Source organism: Galleria mellonella, unplaced genomic scaffold (assembly GCF_026898425.1).
Source record: "Galleria mellonella isolate WM207_F2 unplaced genomic scaffold, CSIRO_AGI_GalMel_v1 utg63, whole genome shotgun sequence".
NCBI classification, from domain to species: Eukaryota; Metazoa; Arthropoda; class Insecta; order Lepidoptera; family Pyralidae; genus Galleria; species Galleria mellonella.
Window position 1 is genome coordinate 7,840,013 of NW_026442130.1, and position 21,861 is coordinate 7,861,873.

At 29.9% G+C, this 21,861-nt stretch overlaps 1 protein-coding gene across 1 annotated transcript; it reads right to left on the reverse strand.

The window, feature by feature from the left end:
- Positions 1-1,875: 1,875 nt before the first annotated feature.
- On the reverse strand, positions 1,876-21,239 carry LOC113521898 (solute carrier family 46 member 3-like). The gene is made up of 5 exons (XM_026907557.3): positions 19,774-21,239; positions 8,467-8,568; positions 4,124-4,345; positions 2,992-3,148; positions 1,876-2,626 (listed from the first exon to the last, which is right to left on the reverse strand). The coding sequence occupies exons 1-5, from the start codon at positions 20,750-20,752 to the stop codon at positions 2,527-2,529; spliced, it is 1,560 nt and encodes a 519-aa protein (XP_026763358.2). The 5' UTR covers positions 20,753-21,239; the 3' UTR covers positions 1,876-2,526.
- Between the last annotated feature and the right edge of the window lie 622 nt (positions 21,240-21,861).

Below are 21,861 nucleotides of genomic sequence, written 5' to 3' on the forward strand. Positions count from 1 at the left end.
ACATAAACATTTCTATTCATGAGTCCGACTGTTTGTACTGATCTGAGTATTTTCTATGTATGATATGTATGTATTGACAAAGGAAAAGTAAGTTTTTCTGTCTAGTGCCCATAGTACAATTTTTTAATTAATTTATTTTTAGTTTAGGACTAAATGTCGCTGTGTAACGAGAATTTATTTTAATTCAATACCACGCTAAGCCAACGTGTTAATAGTAGGTCATAGGTAAAATCTGTCTCCAACACTCTAACTCAAATGTATTGTTAAGATTAAAATACATTAACGCCTACTTTTAAGTTACTCTCTTAAGTCTCATTTGGAAAATTGTAAATACATAAATGTTAGGTGCTAAGATGTAGGTACTGGGTATTAATTTAATTCTTATAGTTAAGTAGACAAATGAGATAGTATTTTATTATAACGCTTCTATCTATAATTTCTCCTATGATTCTATCTATATTTTGTCAGTAGTTCGATTTTAATATGCCATATAGGTAGTATGACAATAATACATATTTATCTATATATATGTTTATATTATTATTATTATTATATACATATGTATTATTTCTCAGCTTATAGGTGGTTTTGTAGAGACAAGGACGGGATTGTTACCAAGTCACTTGTTCTCATATTTTATTTTATTCAGTAGGAATGTTAGGAATTGGACTATTTAAAAATTTTCTAACTATAGAGCATGTATCTAATACTGTAGATTTTTGGAGTTCAATGAAGAATGTCTTATTAAGGTGCAGTTTATTTAATGAGTTGTGTAGTGATTTTGGGATAACGCCAGTATTATATGTATGTTTATCATTAAGGGTATCTGTGCACTTATTACAATACAATTTTTTACAATAAATTATTACAATTACAATAATCAAATCTATTGTATGCAAGGTAAATGTGGGCGTGTATCTAATGATGTTATTATCTGTAGACGTTATAATGCTTAAACTATGTAGAGTTACCCAAAACTTCAGGCTATTCATAAAACTTGCGTCAAACTTTCTTTATCCATCCATCAATCTACTTTATGTTCCAATCATTTTGAACGAAAGATATTTATGGCCATATGGTAAATATTGAGTTAATGTAATGATTTCACTATTTATTTATATGTAGTCATAGATAGAAAAAACCTAATATTGATTCTTTATAAAATAATTGTAAATTTTTTTAGCAACTTAAAAGGAGGATGAGAGGTAGGAGGATGCTAGGTAAATATTTTTACATATTTGAAGTTATGTTCATATACATGGGCGATGGTTACCACATTCCGTCAGTTGGCACGTCAGCTTATTGTCGTTCTAATATATACTAATTTTAATCGCAACTTTTTTCGAAGTATTGGGATACATTAATTGACTAAGACAAAAAGTAGCATTTTTTATTCCAAATTTTATAATGATGCTTGAGTCATTATAGCGCTAAGTGTTGACAATTAAACAAGTTCGCTTCTACGTTTATATTTTAGTAAGTAGTGGATTTTTTTCTAAATGTACTTCTTTTAAAATATATGCGACAATGTAGTTCTTACAAATGCGCTTGTTACTTAAGATACATATAGTTGTTAGTTAAGATATTAGATATATTATATATATATACATATATATATATATATATATATATATATATATATATATATATATATATATATATATATATATATATATATATATTATACATAGATATTATTTTTAAGATACTGAAACAATGGATTGATTAATTACATATTTCTTTTATTGTTATAGATACACGTAGAACTAGTAGTCTATTGTCTGTAGTATATGCAATAGTAATATAGTAATAATGTAGTAGGTATCTATTTATAAATACCTATATAGATTAAGGGACATTGAACTTAAACGTAAATAAATAACGCACTTTATAATATAATTATCTTTAATAAAATATTTATTCATATAATTCAAGTGCTAATTTTCAAGTGTTAAATCCTACAACAGTCTTTTATTACATATTTTATTTATAAGTAATATGGCCACCTCGAAACCAGCAACTACTGTGCAGGTTTTTAGAGAACATGATTTAATATCAAAATAAAAAGTTATTCTACCAAACGTTTCTACAAAAATAATCTAACTTCTTCCATCTTGTGTGTGTTATTTCTAATGCAAGTGCAGATTAACGCAATTTGGCAATGCTTGCTTAAATAGGACAATATTCCTTATATTTTTTTCATTTATTCATTCATTTATTTTCTAATTCCAATAACCTAAATAGTTATTACTTGCAACACAACTTACTTAAAAAGAGAATGCCACGTACTATATTTATAATCTGTGATTATGGTATTGTTGTAAGATATTTTCTGACACTTTATTCTCTATCTATCATCGTGTATATAATCGAGAATTTAATTAATAATTTATCAATATAACATTAAAATGTAATCTACCACAGCATTTTAATTAAAGCAAATTTAAAATACTATATAATAATACAATTTGTAATAATTAAACTAATCTTAGTTCTACAGCTTTGGCTTCATATAAAACATATATTTTAAAACCGAGACACTTCGTTATCTCTTGCAAATTCTTCTTTTCTATTAGGATTTACTACTTCTTCGCTGATTCTTCTTCTTACCAGTATGTAAATGTAGCTGAAAATGAGAATAAATATTATACAATTATATAATGAAACAAATATACGTATGGTTCTAACTTCTTTGATATGTGATAATTATTTACAGAATAAACGAAAATGAAAGAATTTTGGCATAATATTCAATATATTTTTTTCATAGGTGCACCATGGATATTACATATCATCTTCAAAGCCCTTGTTTATCGGTATCTTGCGTTGTTACTTTTAAAAATTACTAATAATTTTGCTAAATAAAAAGACTGCTTTCTGAGAAAAAAAATCTTAAATTATAATACACCAACCTACTTAAATAAAAGCAACATTAAAATGGTTCTTGTTCACAATATACGTAAAATAATATATAAATTATGTAATACTCACGCAAATAAACCTATAGCTACCACCGTGAGAGCTGCATCGAACAAATAAAATGCTCCAGGAAAGTTCTGAATTGTAGCTGCGTATATGTAACTTGAGGTCGGTGTGTATATAGAAGGCGCTATGGCTTCCATTACGCCTATAATGGCATTCAGTTTGGCTGAAAACAAAAATAGAACATAAACACAAGAAACGAAGAATCTATTATCATCATTACACTTGAAGATGAAGTATTGAGAGGTAACAAACAGCCAGATAAACCCGTTTTTTTTTTAAAACAATGCCCGCCATTTTTTATTCCATATATTTGGTGTTGCCAGTAATACCTAATTGTAAAAATAAATTTGTATTAATTTTTATTGTTTAAGAAAAAAAAAATCGTATGCTTAAATATACGTACGAATATAATTACCTATATGAACTACCTATACAAATTCACTCACACTCAATTGAATGAATGAAAAAGTTGAGTTGTTATTAGAGAAAAGTTTAAAAATAATACTACTAGTATCTATGTAGATTTAGGATGTCAATCTGGGTAAACGTGATACTTGCCAAGCATTAAAAAAATTAGCAATCATCATCATCATATCAACCTTTAACAGTCCACTGCTGAACATAAGCCTCCCCCTTGGTGGGTTTTGCCAGTAACTGCCACGCTTGGCAGGCGGATTGGCAACCGCAGTCAGGCTTAACAGATATTTTAAGAGGGACGTTGCTGCCCAACCCTCGCCCTTCCTTAGTCGGTTCTCACTTCATCAACGGGAAAGGAAGGGGTGGCCTATTCTATGCCGGGACCACACAGTCAAAAATTAGCAATGCTTTATACTAATTATTTGCCCAGTGACGTATAAAAAATATTTTGTAAGTTATTATTTTGAGTAGGTTTTATTATTGTAAAGGTTATCTATCTAGTACAAACATGATTAAGTGAGAGATAGATAAAAATCTTTTATCTAAAAACAATTTGGATCAACAAGCAAATTGTCTGTTCACCTGATCAAAAGTGGTAACCATCACTTGTGATGTGATGTGATTAGGACATTAGTTCTTTGAAAAGGTGTTTAGATTATTCCTAAGCATTAATGTACCACTTTTTCACATTTACACAAAGATAGAAGCTTGAATTACTTACCAACTTCTTCAGTGGGAACGCTCTTTGAAGTGATAGATCTAACAGCAGTGAGACCAGTATGACTGAAGATGTTGAACAGAGGTGCAGAATAGTACCACGGTCTGTTCGGTGCAAATGCAAATACGAAACATGATGCTATCCTGCTCACACCCGCAAGTCCACCTAGAGCGCTGTCTTGTACGTTCAATTTCTTGCTCAGCACAGATATGCAGAAAATTGTGCCTGCACACAAAATTATAATAATCTTCATCATCATCGTCATCATTTCAGCCGTTATCCGTCCACTACTGGACATAAACCTCCTCCATAGACTGTCATAAAGAACGGTCCTGCATCCACTGACTCCCTGCAATGCATTTTAGGTCGTCACTCCATCTAGTAGAGGGTCGTCCTACACTGTGTTTGCCCGTAAGCGGTCGCCACTCAAGAACCTTTTTTCCTAATAATAATCTACATGTAAATTAAATTTCCAAAAATTTATAGTTTATTTTTTGAGAATAATACTTTACAGAATAAACGATTTTAATATAATATATATTATGTAAATTCTGGCAATAACTAAATCAGCATTTATTTATTTATATGCTTTTCTACATTCACTTTTAATGTAGATATTAGGTTATAACGAAAATGTACACAGGCCGACTTAAAGGGATTTCTTCCAATCAACCAGCATTTTCATTGATTCGCCTTGTCACTATTCGACGCCTTTATTGCTAATACTGAGAACTGTCACTATAAACTCTATGTTTCCGCGTGAAAGCTAATAAGAATAATAAGACATTCTGGAGTAAACCACAAATTGATAATATTTTTTATTCAAGGAAACTAAGTAATTACAAGCATTTTTGAGTAATATTTTTTTGTGAATATACCACCCATTCGGAATTAATTTCATCTGAGAAGAACCAGGCAAGGAAAACTCGACTGTTTCTTTTAGCAATAAAAGTCAATTTTACAATAATAATTTTGTATCAATACAAACTACCATAAGAGTTCTTTGAATTATTAGACAGATTCAGTTTCAGTTATATATATATATATATATATATATATATATATATATATATATATATATATCTTATTATTAACTATATTATAAGTTGTATATCAAACAAAATATATTCAGATAAATCTCTGACTTTATTCGTAATTCAGATAATAAATAAATTGCCAAATTCCAGGTGTATTTATAACCCATCGTTATAAATACACCTGGAATTTGGCACGATGGTTTCCAGGGGATACCGTGTGGAGATTAACCTGACAGGGTATATTGCTAGCATTATTGCTATTGGGTCTGGTAGTTCGCATTACTTACAATCCCTTCTCCCTCTGCATGTCTATTTAAACCCAGGCATTTGAGTAAAAATATGGGGCTCTGTATCTGGCAATTTACTTATTAAAAAAAAAAAGAACATTTCATCTGGGTTCAAAAGGACTAGTTTCCAAAGCCAGAGTTTAAAAATCTTTATAACAAAGAAGACTAAGTTGTTTCGTATAGTAAGTTCATTGCACGTTATAGTTCTTAGCTACGTATTATGTATTTAATTCCTACATTATTTTATATCTTATTAAGATAACTGACGTACAATTTATAATTACGATTGCAATTCTTATCTTTCGCGAGACCTCGACCTGCGGTGATAAGATTGAAGAACCAAATTTACTATAATGTATCTCACAAGATTTTTTACGTTTTAATGAATTAATAAGTTCGAATTAATGTCACATTGACATTCACAGTAATACATAGTAATAAAAATAAAAATATTTAGATTGAGATAATTATTTATCTAAGAATTAAGTATGTTAGTAGTATTTTTAAATATGAATAAATATACCTCGTTCGTTAGGTTTATAACTACTATTTATTTATTAATAATTGACTTTAGAGAAAATTTCCTGTTGAAATATCTTATTTTCTTTTTCTTCCCAAAAAGCACTAAGCATACTATTGCCTACGAACATAAAACAATAGCCGTACAGGTCCAGCTATTCTCTAGTAATATACCTACCAACAAATAGAATTTGTACTATTTTATTTATATAGGAAACTAGTAGTAGTACTTACTAGTGGGAGTGAAATATCTTTATATTATTAGGTAATAATAATGTAAAAGATCAGCTAATACATAAGTGCATAAACGAATAAACAACAAAATATTGAAAATAGTAAAGACAGACAGGCAAACAAAAAAAAAGAACCCATCAAAATGTATTCCCTATATATATTCCCACCTAAGCTTACATACCGTAGTCAGTAAGTGTGTATGAAAGTATATAGGGAAGCAAACCTGGAAATTAATATCCAGGCTAAAGGAAAAAAAAATCTTTATATTTAAACACACTGTGGGGACTTAGCGCGACTAAAAATTTTTGCAGATTAATAGTACCTATTTCTTTATTATCAAAGTTTTTTCATGGGTGACCTTGTTATTTAAATTAAGGTTAACACGTTGACAACCCACTTGATAGAAAGTGGTAATTATCGACACCTATAGTTATAAAAAGCAGCAAGAATAATATAGCGTATACTGATACACATCGTGCATTGCCGTTCTTGAAGATTAAGGTGTTATGCTCCCTACCCTGTATTTCACTGCCATATCCCACCCTTCAAATGGAAACTAGCATGCAAGCACAAGTGCTTCACGGCAGAAACACGGGTAGAGCAGAGGTACCCAAATCTTAAATGAAAATGTTAAATATATTTTTTTAGACACAAGGCGCCGTGCATGATTATCCGCAATACCAGTGGAAATGCCCTTGCATTTCCTCTGCTGCCAGCCTTTTAAAAAGAAATATACGATTTTCTTAAAGGTATATAGGTGTATATATACATATCACCATCATCATATCATCATCCTCATTTCATCATCATTATATCAGTCGTTAATTATCCACTACTGAACATAGGTTTGCCCCATTACGAATAGTTTTGCTAATAGTTGTCGTGCTTGTCAGGCGGTTAGTCAACTGCAGTTTTTTTAATGAGTAAAAATGGAATGGTGGAAGATAATAGGTTAGAATGAATACAGGCCAATTGGCCCATCATGATGAATTGGACAAGAATTAGTGGAGTGGAGAACCGCGTGGAGGCAACTGTAGTTAGGCCTTTGGTGATGTTTTAAGAAGGACGCTGTTGCCGATAAGTTCCACCCCCGGGAAAGGAAGGGGCATTCTAAACTCGAGTTACACGACATATACAAACATATATAAGTACATTATTTTTTATATATATGTCTAGCCGATATGACTTAGTTTTGATATTGATTTGAATTAATCTTATAATTATGGCTTTGCGTGAAGTATCACTAGGATAAGATGATCCTAAATAATTAGACTATTATTTATTCATCATTATCCTCTAAGCAATATTTATTAATAGTCCTGTCCTAAAAATAATAACATATTTAATATTTAGTATAATTACATGTAATTTGTTGTCATTAACATTAAGCATGTGTATCCTGGTAACCACATTTAAATTTGAACCATTACTCAAATGTAGGTTAAATACTTTTGTGTTTTCTTTAAGTATTTTTTAATGATTTCATGTAGAAATCGAACTTGGATAACAAAAAAATTATTTTTAGTAAAAGTAATTAGTTTACATAACCTACATACCTACTATACTACCTACATAAGTTTGTAAATTTTAAATGATTCTAAAATAATTATGTAAAATGATTTCTGAATGTTAAAGATGTTTCTAAGTGATATATATATATATATATTATATATATATATATATATTATATATAATATATATAATATATATATATATATATATATATATATATATATATTATATAATATATATATTATATATATAATATATATATATATATATATATTATATATTATATATATAATATATATATATATATTTAATTCGCCTAGTTTAAAGTTTTATTTCGAATTTTCTAAGCAGATAATATTGTAGCAAAAAATAAGAAATAAAATGAAATAACATAGCTTAGGTAAGTAGCTACCCATATCATTTTACTAATGCATATACATATTACCTGCTAGAATAAAATAATATAGAATATTCTGCATTCCTTCTTCAAATTAAAAAAGATGGGTTGAAAATCCACGCATATTGATATTCTTCAATCACTCAATAAATAATAGAATAAGATATATCAATTTGCACGTATTATATGTAGTAAATATCCTAGTAACTAATCATAAATATGTTAAAGAACATTTCTTTCCCCTGTACTGATTGATTCACATTTTTTCGAGTCGTTGCAAACATTCCGAGACTAATGTTGGATTGTTTCAATGCGTTTATTATAAATTTATTTTAGAGACAACAACTTTTATGACCTTACCGACAAGACCAAGAAGGATGTTGATGGTGCCATAAATACTGTATTCTACTTCGTTCAAGTTGAATTTGCGTCTCGCGTATAAATAACTGACTTGTGAATCACCTGGAAAATAAAAAAAAAATAGTTATTTTACATGTTAATTAATTTTATTATAGTCTTTGTAGGGACACCAAAATGCAATTTGAATGGTGGACAAAGAAGTGACAAAAATACCTTATACAGCTTTTGCATAAGGATTATTGAGAAAATTAATAAGCATTTTAATATTAGCTATTAACTGTCCACTACTGAATATATGCCTAGCAGGCAGGTTGGAAACCGTAGTTAGGTTTTGGTAATGTTTTAATGGGGACACTGCTGCCCATCCCGCGACTATTAAGTTCCTTAGGTCGCCTCTTACGACAACCATGGAAAAGAAAGGGATGGTCCATTCTATGCTGCGACCACACAGCATAGAATACCACACGGCAAACAAGCATTGCTGAATAAATTATTCTATTATTTATTTTACACACAAAATACGAGTGTGAACACGAAAACTATTATTATGTCACGTTATGGTGACAATTTCAGTCAGGTAGCTGTAAGCAATTATCGAATTAACACACATCCAATTAGGAATTACTTTCACAGACTCAGTTGGGAATTACGCCCGAACAACATTTATGTATTAAAGATTCATCTAAATTATTAGGTCGTGACAAGATGAGTTTATGAACTCGTCAGCTCAAATTCGCTCAGTGTCCCAAGATATTAGTTCTAATAGCATTAAATGCATCCCCTACGAGAAGGGGCAAAACTTTAATACTCAAAAGACATTGGGTATGATAAACTTGTATTGGATATTATGTTACCGCTAGTTCCTGAATTAAGTATACTAGTGGTAATCAGAAGTTTTGCGTAAATAGTTGATCGGTGTATATTATACTATACGATTAATATAATAAATATGTAATTATATGATGTTTGTACATGGGAGAGAAAAAATATAAATTAAATATTAATTTATTAATTATTTAATAAACAATGATATGTATAAAGTTGTGTTTGTTAAGGTTTAACTTAAAATCTGGTATATCTTTTATTTTGACGCTATTAAGCAATTAATTAGCGAATAAAAATCTATTTATTAATAATACTATTCAATTGAAAGGAAGTTTTCTATGTTACTATTCATTTTTTAATTATCTCTCTAGAGTGCCGAACAACTGCGAAAAAAAATCAATCATTAGATCAACAGTCTTAATTTAATTTACATTAATTAACCAAAGCAAATGGCGATACACGTGTTTAGAATTAAAACAATGGTTTAACACTTAATTTATTTTATTAGTTCTTTTATCGACATTGTATGATTACTAGAAAAGTGACTCTCTAAAATTGTAAATGTATTTTACAGTGTCCATTACGCTGTTCATGTCTATAAGTGACGGTTATCATATATATATATATATATATATATATATATATATATATATATATATATATATATATATATATATATATATATATATATACATATATAATTTTTCATTTATATAAATATGTTATTGTTTCATTTCTGTATAATCTATGCAAAAATTAAACGCACACTGAATTCATGTCTTCAGGTCGTTTACATTTACACCAATGTCGAGCGATATTGACTCAGCTTAGTCACGCTCATGTTTCTCTATAACAAGTACGATCTCAAATTCGCAACATGACTAAACAAAACTCATTTATATTCCATTTTCTTGGATAAATACTATAATACGAACAACGACAAGTTTGTAAAGGTATCTTAATTAGGCATTAAAAAGTATTTCATATGTGTTTTAATATGTTTTTTTATAGCTTATTTTGTAAAATGAATATCTTATATGTAGCATGTGATAAAGAACGAAGAAGAAGTATAAAGAAAGAAGAAGTAGAAGTAACCGTATTTATAATTTGTCTTCAAATATTCATCATTAGTGATAGCGAGAGGACAGCTTTACACTGTGTTTAACTATACGTGGTTATAACTCCAATGAGTAAAAATCTCTACCATTTTTCTTTGTTGGTTATCTGTTATTCTTGATTTTTAGCTATACCTTCTATGTGGACTTTTAGGTCAACTTTCGACTGCCTTTACTAATATCAGATACATTAAACTCAAAATGTAAAATATAAAAAATTATTTAAAATCTAATATTATACAGAACATTTCGTTTTAGGTCAGTAATTAAAGTTTACTCGATTACAAGTTAATTCAATAAAATAATGTATATACTTTTTTGTTATATGAGTGCCCTCATTAAAACAGCGTTTGTCTGATATACTTTGTGTTAATTCACGCCACACTGCATAGATAGGTATAGGTAATTTTATGATATACTAACAATAAAAACACATTAAAAAAGCCTTCAAAGATAACAAATTCACGTTTCATTGTCTCGAAATTATTTGTGTTCTCAAGGATTTAACTTTTCAGTTAAAAAATACTCGTACATAGTTTTATACTGTTTATAATTTGCTGATTTCTGGTTTCGGCAAAGAATGAGCTACCTCTTCCTTTTTCGTGGGTGTCGTTAGAGGCGACTAAAGCCATTTAATAGTCGAGTGTCAGGTAGCAACATCTCTTAAAACATTATCAAATCCTAATTGCAGTTGCTAAACTGTCTGTCAAGCATGACAACTGCTGGCACAACCCCTAAAGGGAGAAGCCTATATTCAGTAGTGAACAAATGACTGATATAATGATGATGATGGTATTTATTGCCTAACATTCACACTTGACAGCAGTTAGAATATCCAAAGATCGTAAATGTTTCAATTATTCAAATTGAAAATATTTTAATAGACAGAGGTAATACGCAAAATCTTATGGTTGTAAGTAGATTTTTCAGGCAATATTTTTTGCTTTGAAAATACTTAGTTTCAATCATTACAAAATTTAAAGGGCCCTTATATTAGAATAAAACCTATCGGTTACAAAAGCGTTTTAAAGGAAAAAAAAATACGTAAAAATATAGACGAAATCCATTTACATTTGGAAGCCGTTTAAAAAAACTTTTTGATATTAAATTACAATGAAGACTCTCTAATGTACCATAAGTCGTTCCATCTTGTTTATAAACATCCAGAGATAAGCAAGGTTAACTTGAATGTTAGTAGCGGTCGACCCGGTCATTGTTAAAGGGATATAATACAACACCATCATAGCTGACCTAGGTGACCGAAGGTGTTATATTTTATGTGAAACATAAGATTTATTTCATAACATACTATATTAAATGTTAAGTAATATTAACTAACCTATTATATCAGTATGTCTACATAATAGAATGCATCAGTTTACATTTCATAAGTAAGAAAAAACCTATTATGAATTTATTTACAGATAAAGTAACGTATTATGTGATAAGTCTTGTATATTATTATGTTTGTAACAAATATCCTATGGATGCCTTTGTTCTACTCAGGTTTCTACCATCAATCGACTATGTTTGCATAGCTGCATTTTAGTTTAAAAAGTAGGAATATGATTGTGAAATTACATGGACACATAGTGCCTTAGTTTTCTGAAACGGCAGTGCTTAAGGGATATCATGAGTGTCACAGTATATACAGTGACGTTCATGTTTCATATTCAGACAATGGGTATTATTTTCGATCAGGTAGGTTGCTAGGTTTGTTTTAGATTTCCAGTTGTAAAATAGTTATGCTGCAAAAGATAATTGAGGATAAACCACATTTCCTATCAAACCCTTTTCAGAAAACCACTTGCATCTACAGCTGTTTATGTGAGTTTTCTTCGTCCATCAAACTTTTTCGGAATGAATTTCATGTATAATTAATAATTAAATTTTGCTAGATTACAAAAGTGGGATTTTGATATTGCTTTGTTTAAAAATTTGCACGCGTTCATCTATAATTGCATGGATAGGAGTAATTGCTGTGTGTGTAGGAGTAAACCGGTTTTAAAAGTCACACCATTATAGTTATAAATACGGAAAGCATGTAAAAGTATTAATGAAAATAAAAATATAAATATCTAAGTAACACATTCTATCCAACTCTATAAAAACATATTAAAACTCACTAAAAGGTGTCAAGCTGTGTAAAAAGTTTTTTTTTTTTCAAAAAAGGGATAAGGTTTTCTTCAGGGTCGGCAACGCGCGTATATTGCAGGTGTTCATAGTCTACGATAACCGCTTACAATCAGGTGGGCTGAATACTTATTTGCCACCTCAGTGATATAAAAAAAAATTATTAGATCTAAAAAAAGTTTTACTTTTTAAGTCAGTACTTACCTATTTAAATATACAATTTCTACAAATTCAGTAAACAGGTTTCTCGAATTGTGATGACATTACAAACAGTCGATGATAACACGTCTAAAAATAACTGTGTTAGGTCCTATAATTTATTTCGCATCATTAGCCTAATTTTTATTATAATAGATATTTTCCAAATTTACCAGCATAAATAAATACATAAAGTATTATATGTGCCTACCTACCCGTGTACCAAATTTCCTTAGATTTTATACACAAAGTGTCAAATTCTTCGAGAAAAGCGGGTCACATAAGTGATTCCTTTATAACTTCTGTATTTACTGTCTTATAATTTTAGCATTTTTTTAATGCGTAAGAACTCATTTAATAAATAACTAAATATAGACAGCGTCAAGACACATAAGTATATAGAACATTGATAAAAAAACATCAGCTAATTTGACAATTAGCTGACAAAAAGTTGACTTGTTTTTGAGACTCGATGCTTTGTCTATATATATAATCTAGGCATATATTTATATGCTTAGGTTATATTTAAGTATTTCATTCAAATTCGTTTAGACAGTTTTGCGCGAAAGAATAACAAATACACAAATATTGATTCATCTATCCATCCATCCTTACAAACTTTCGCATTTATAATATTTATACGAATTTATTTATATTTATAGTATATTTTTATCTATGAGGATGAATGATAATAAATTTGAGATTCTAGATATACCTAGATGCCTTTTTTGTACGTCGAAATAAAAGCTGAAAACAAAACAGAAATCTCTCATAAGTTAAATGGAGAGTGAAAGACAATAAACAGTAGATTGAGTATCCGATTGTGGAAGCGAACTTGTAATCGGATATATTGAGGGTAACTAATCTGTTGCTGCTCGAAGGATTTTGCTTCTAGCAATTTAGTAGATATTTATTTCGCTAGCTTCATTTTAATCAATTGGAATTCGTCATCCAAAGGCGTATTTTATTAACTAGCCTACTGCAAGTTAATAAACTTTTTATAATTCTTCTGATAGAAAAAATTACAATATTATTTTATTATAAAGAATCTAAATGTGATATTATTTAGTGGGGGTCATTAAAAATGGCATATAAGGAAAAGTTATTACTAATAAATAATATAAGATTTTGTTTCATAACAGATTCGATTCTCAAATATAAAATTTTATTACTAAAACGTCAGTAAATCACTTTGACAAAGAAAAAAAAATGTGAAAATATCGCGTAACATAGACACAGAGAATGAATAAAATTTATTTTAATATTATAAGATCTTGTGTGCCGTATAAAAAAAAAGACTTATTTGCAAAAGGAATTAAAACCAACAATATTTTGCATGTGACTTGGAACAATGCCAATATATTGACAACCCACTTGATGGAAGATTGTTAAATGAGGAAAGATATTGCATAAAATACATACAAAAATACAGTCTAATTGACAACCTTCTCTTCTTTGAAGTCGGTTGAATATCATCGTAAATTCTAATATATTTAATTTATTCAATTTCGAATCGCGCGGTATTGCGTTGTAGCAAAAAGTTGTGTGCACAGGAATATTATAGATTCGTGCAATCACGTTTTACATGAATGAATATTTAAAACAAATGCTGTCGCAATATGCTGATAATCATTGCATAAGAAACGCACTATTTAATTCTGCAGTGACGTAAATACCTAAATAGTTTCACACAAATTACATACAGAAAATGAATGTATTATTTATTTCGTTTTTACTGGCGGCTTTATCTGTGTGACTAGGATATGTAGCCTAATCTAGATAAAAAGTAGTCTATAACCTTCTGCATCTTAAACATTCATGTACCACGATGAATAATAAAAAGAATGACATTTGTTTTCAGTGTTTCTTTTCAAAAGGGTTTCTCTTGTGAAGTATATAGGCATAAGAAGAAGTATGTAAAATAGTACCTATAATATTTAGTACTGTACGTGTAAGGGAACTTATTAGTTGAGTGATGGGCAGCAGTGTCCCTCTTAAAACATCTTTAAGGCCTAACTGCGGTTGCCAACCCGTCTGCCAAACGTGGCAATTGCTAGGAAAATCCCCAATAGAGGGAGGACTGTATTTAGCAGTGGACAATTAACAGCTGGTATTATAGATATATTGCTGGTATTATAGTTAACCCTATTAACCTAAAAAATTGATAATATTTTAATACCCTTGCACTGTCTTTTGGAATCTTAAATTATTAAAAGGTTGAAAAAATACCTTCAGACGATTTGATCTGATGGGATTCGAACCCACATTTCTCGGCTATTTGGACATAGTGTGTTTTCAATTTAATCTTATAATGCGTGTAGAAGTAATTGAGTATTAGCCATACGTATGACATGAGGTTAAATTTATGAAAATGCAAAAGACAATGATGAATGAAAATAAAGTGACCTATCGCAATACGTAAATTCGTTATCTTAAGAAGGTCGCTCACGGAGACTTTTTACATTCAGTAGCGACAGAGTAGCAAAAAGACCGCGAAACAGTCGTGATGCTGTCACTGATCTTATACCTACGTATTTATTTAGACATCTCATCCTTTATTTATTTATTTATAAGAATATCGACAGTGTATTATACAATTTCAATACATGAATTTTATATATATAAAAAATCCTTGTTTTATTTTAATGGATGATATTCCAATATAGGAATTGTAACCCCGCCTGCACTAATGGTATACGCTGGCGGGGCACCAGTGAAAGGTCATAGGTGAATATAAAAAAGCAGGTCGGTTTTTTTTAATGGATGATAATGGAATGGTAACCCCACCCGCGTTATCGGTATACACCGGCCATCCCATCGTGAGCCCATCGTGATGAATACACACGGGATTCAGCACTATGATTTCCAGGGAGACCACATGAAGGTCGACCTGACGTGGCTATTTTGCTAGCAATGGGACTGGTAGTCCACATTACTAACAATCCCTTTCCCCCCTTATTATTTAATACAGATAAAGGAATGCCGGTTGTGACGGGAACATGTATCAAATAAGATGGAATGCAGTATTAAAGAGCACAGAGGAGGAGCGAGGTGTCCAGTGGTGGCGTCTTATAGGCAAGCAAAGTTTGGAGCGATCTCCAGCAAGGTAGCGTGACGATCTCAGGAGAGAGTCGCTGAATCCAAGCGGCACAGGATAATACTTTGTAGTGTATATGAAGGAAACCGTTTAACACTGTTTAACTATGGATAGAAATCTTGTAATGACGATGACGTATTTTAATATAATTATTAGTAATGAACATGATTTTATTATTTACTACGTGTATATGAAATAGTAATACAGACAATCTAGACATTGACATAATTTTCTATTGAAACAAAAAAATATTAACACAATATTTCAGTGACAATTAGGTGGACGATATAATTGCTTATAAATTTCATTGTATAAAACAGTATGGCTCTAAAAAATTCGTCTAAAACTAGTTTATTAAATCATACTTAAAAACCGTATCTCACAGAAAAAAAAAAACAATAATTGTCACAAAACAGTTATTTTGATTTAAAAACTAAACTACTGAACCGATATTGATAATTTTTTTATAGAATCAATAAATATTCGAATTGGTTTAGAACTAACAAAGCTATGAGGTAACAAACAAAAAAATTTTGAAAATCTTCTTTTTGAAGTCGGTTGAAAACAGTATAGAAATTAGTACATCCCTTTGAATTTTAGAATCACTTGGACATTCTAGGCAATTGCGTGCGATTCATTCGCAATTAGTAATCCGGAGGTATAGAAACCAAGGCTTGCAACTCTGTTAGTAGTTTACCTTGCATTCGAGTATACTATCACTCAAAATCTAAATTCATGAAATGAAGCTCTAGTGCATTCTTATTACGATTTAAATTACCATGTCCGCTTATAATTTTACAAAGTAACACCTGTGGTAACACACATGAAGAAACTTATTGAATTATTCAAATATAAAAAAATTAATTGAATACTTAGTAGTCTTAGAGTATGTATCATCTTTTCCGCCGTTAACTGTTCACTGTTGAACATAAACCTTTCCCATAAGGGGAGTTTTGACAGCAGTTGCCATGCTTGCCGGGCGGGTTGGCAACCGCAGTTAGGCTATTAGAGATGTTTCAAGAGGGATGCTGCTGTCTATCCCTCTATCATTAAGTTCCCTTAGTCGCTTGTTACGATACCCCTGAAAAAGGAAGGTATGGCCTATTCTATACCGGAATCATGCGGCAATGATATTTTAATTATATTATTTAATAAAAAATAAATAGATATCAAATTTAAATAAAATTAAAAAAGAAATATAATTAATAACCGAAACGTAATTAGTTGATAATTTAATGAGCATAATATACATATACAAAAATATACAATTTAGAATATTTTTTTAAGTAGATAAAAAATGTCCATGTTTACGGGATTCTAAAATATTATATATATATAATATTATATATAATAAAAAAATACTGTATTTTATATGTATATTTTACGATATTGTATAGTTTTACGATATTGATTCATCTTATGAAAAATTATTAATTAGTTATTTATGAAAACTTCATTGTTACATTGTGTGTGGGCTAAATTGCCCAATCAATGTAGTCCAATCAATATTAGGTGATTTATATCTGCACATAGTCGATTATGAAAAATTCGCTGCGACTAAGTTTAATAAATTAATCAATGTGGAAACGCTGCAAGCGTTATGGGGACCTTGAGTCAGGTACAGAACGTGAAAATTGTTTGTTTAAAATTATATTATTTTTAGGTTCATTTTAAATACACAAATTAAAATTTTTGGATTATTGTGTATATAATTTTTTGTACATGTTCATATCGTAAATTTTATTTGTATAATTAATTAATTAAATGTATACAATTTATTTTATTCTGGTTATTATTAATATTTACATTTTTTTTTCGAAAAGCGCTTGTACATTGCAAGGATCTGTTTCAATATACGTGGGAGTGTACTGTGTATATCCGAACATCAGTCTGTGCTGCGGCTATTGTTCACCAAATGACTTCCTTCTATCTGCTTTACCACGAGATGTCGTCAGATTTAGCAGGACATGACGATATTCGACTTGACATGTGCTGTATCTAATAAATATATATTGATATACATTTATTATAATACCTTCTATTTATATTCATTGTTTTAAAAAATATAATATTAGATTCCGTAACTATTTACATCTTTTTTTTTTATACCACTGAAGTGGAAAACAAGCGTACGGCCCGACTGATGGTAAACGGTTACCATAGTTTATGAACACCTGTGATACGGAATCACACGCGCGTTGCCGACCACGAAGAAACCTTTTTAAAGCTTTTACATTGATTTTTAAGAACTCAACAATTATTTAATAAAAAAATAATCTGAGTAAGAGTGAAGCAAATACCACAAATTAGATCTAAACAATTAATTTTTCAAGAGTCCTATATTAAAAATGAAAATAATATAGCTTTTATTGTTCGACTAGCTTTTATCTGCTGACCAGGATAAAAAGTAGCCTATATCCTTTTCCATCGCATGTAGTACGTGTATTCCAAATTTCATAACGATTGGTTAAGCCGTTAAGACGCTATAAAGTAACAAACAAACAAACTCACTTTCACATTTATAATATTAAAATATAAGGACGTACAAAAATATATCACATTCGATACCTGTGTATAAACCTCTTAAGTAAGTTAAAGACTTATGCAAGTCACGTGATGCAATGAGTTGCGTAGTCATCAAGTCCCATGACATATATTTTTTGTCACTTGGATAGCGTATGTAATATATGCGAATTATTTAGGAAAACCGTCTATTGCTGTCTTTATAGACTTACGTAAGTTTGTTATTATATTTATTAAATCCCTGTCTTCACTAAATATTAATTCTGACCTACAAATAATATAAAATTACCTGACCATAAAAGAACATTCCAAAATATCGTCTTATGTACCTCTAATGTGACAAATAACTTATCTTCAGTGTGTTTCATTTTTCAATATTGATATATATTTTTATTTTTTTTATTTTTGGATCTTTTGTCGTCGTGGTAAAAAAATTAATGATCATAATTTATTACGAACTTTATATCGTATAAAATATAAAAGTTAATTTTTATATTTAAAATTTAGAAATTTTGTAACCTCTTTTATGTACTTTCTTTTTGTTTTTTTTTTTTTTTGTATATGTTTTGTTTTATTACTTTAAATATATATCAGTAGCTAATGTTATTTGTGTGCTATAAGTGATACAAATAAATTATACGAGTATATCTATCTATTTATAGAAGTAAAATAAAAAAAGAAACAATTTAAGTAATAAGAACAATCTACAGGAAAATGTTTATAGAAAATGAAATATGGATCCTAAGAGAGTACTCAAGAATGGAAAAAATTAAATTGAAAAATAAAAAAAAAAACACTGTTATTTCAATAGCAATCTGCTGTCCGTATTTACGTTGCGTAATTAACTTTTACTCTCTCTCCAAAATATGTATTATTATATTGGATACTTGTTAAACATTCTGTCAGTTTGAATGTAATAATGATAATCTTTGAAATGATATAAGCAAGTGACTCTGCTAATATGTGCTATGCAATTTTTTTAATATTATAAATTCGACAACGAGGTTGTTGGTTTGTAACCTCACGAGTACGTTAAGTTACAAGCCTTTATAGTTTAACCAATTATTATGAAATTCGTATTATATAGGACGGAGACGGATATAGGCTACTTTTTATCTATTAAATTATTCAAAGTTAGTTATTCTATATTTATTAAATTATTGTAGACTTTAAAAAATCGTGATCATGACACGTAACTTTTGCATTTTGTTATCATTCTAATTTTTAAATTTATAACATTATTTAAAGTAATTTATATATTATTATTAATAATTATGTATGCAGGGTTCAACTGTAGACAATTTAATTTCGTTTTAGAAACAAACAGGTAAAGTTATTTATTAGCAAGGAAATTTATTAATGTATTGTAATAAAATAGAAATGAATTATATAGCTATATAAATAAGCGTAACTTACCATAAAGCGGCCCCACCATCAACAAATAGAGAATTATGACCAAAAATATTTGTGTTCTTCCATTAAACTCCCTAGGTTTTAGGACCACTAAAATTGTATTTCCGACCAGTTGAAATACGTCGAGTGAGATCTTCTTAAATCGATTCATTTCCGTATTTTTAATTGTACAAATGTTATCAGTTATCACGTCTTCAAGGCGAAATAATCCATAAATGAATGAAGAAGTATGAAGAAAGATCAATAAGGAAAATACACCATAATATCCCAAAGCACGAAGCATGATCCCGCTCAGAGCTGTACCAACAGGAGTACCAAAACTGACAAATATAGTCACTACACCTAAACGAAATGTCCTGTCTTCTATGGTCGTTCTATCCGCTATAAAACTGTACATTCCCATAAACACGATTATGTAGCTTCCAGTAAACGCCGCGGGCAAGGCTTCAATAAGCGCGGTGGCGGTCAAGGATAACTCTTTAAAATAGTAAGTGGCGAATATGAGGCCAATATTTACTATTATTTCCCCAGTGAAAGGGAAAAGTATGCAAATTTTTCTCTTTTTATACTTGTCACTCCACGCTCCGACAAAGAGCACTAGAAAAGCCGGTATTATGGTTTGCAAGGGGAATTTCCAGGCTGTCACTTTCGCCACTAAAGTCTGTACTGCTACCATTTCTTCCTCCAAGTTGGTAGTGTTCAAATCTCTGATTCGATCACAAACATCTTCACTGAAATTTAAGTTAACTCTGCATGATTTGTCCAAATGCATGTTCTGTACCGCTAAAGCTGATAGAGAAGTGCAAAACATGTACATAAACAAACAGGGTTCAACAGTTGTCTCGCGGAAGAAACTCTTCACTTTCTTCAGTACTTTCTTCGATTTTTCTAACCACATGGAATTTTGTAGATTGTTTGTAAGTAACGCATTCGAATTAGTTAATTCATCGACACGACAAATATTCTCTGTACTCGTCATCATGGTGAATTTAAAAGATAATAGGAAGACACTTCACGTTTCCTTCAACGAAGGCGATGCACTACATCTACAGTGCTTGGATATTCACCGATCACTGACTATAAACAAGCATTATCGACATTTCGACGCTCGTTTCCAAAAACCTGGGCTGTAAAATCTGTATAAAATGTGACACGATATGAACGTGCGCCGGCGCAACGTGTGTACAAGCCTCTCGGCTGTTACGATAACAGAGGTCTCACCGTCGTCGACAACACTTTTAAATAAATTACTCATTTATCTGAGCACCTCGAGTTATTCATCAGCAAATAGTTATTTTGTACATATATTTAGAACAACGTGTGCGCTGCTCAAATTGTTAATGGTATAACCAAAATAATTACTCTGATTAGCCTTAGACGAGTACGAATACTTCTATTTAAATGTTTTCTTTTTATCGCGACATTCGACAGTACATCAAGAATTAAATAAACCAACGTAATCCCCACTATATATTTTATAGTTAGTACTTACACACGTCTGGTTGTCACCAGGTATTTTAATTGAGTAGGCATAGCAGACTGATAGTATTATAACTACCTCAAGTCCTTGGGTTTATTTGTTTTATGAATGAATTCCAATAACAATTCACTTTATGTGTAGCAGATACTGAACTATGTCTTTCTTCACAGGTCAATGCCTCTTGTAAATGTTGATTATGCTGATTATTATTTTTTTCTTATAAACATATTGTACATTGTAATTTTTACATTGTAAAACCTTTATTTTAATATCAAAGAAAAATGTCAAGTTATATTAAGATTAAATAAAATGCAATCTATTTAAAAAAGACGATTCTCAATTTGCCAGTATTCCTTGTGTATGTTATTTGACAATTCTAAACCGTATTTTGTTCTTCTTCTATCATTTAATCTTGATATATGTAAAACAGGAACTTTATCAACTTATTATTTTGTCAACTTATTATTATTATGTTTTTCGTTTCCGTCATCTATGTATATATATCGATCCTATTTTAATTTAAGTAATTTTTTTCATAAATTTGTATCGGGAAAATTTGATTAGAAAATCGAATATAGGAAAATGGCACCTATTTGTATACCGTTAAAAAT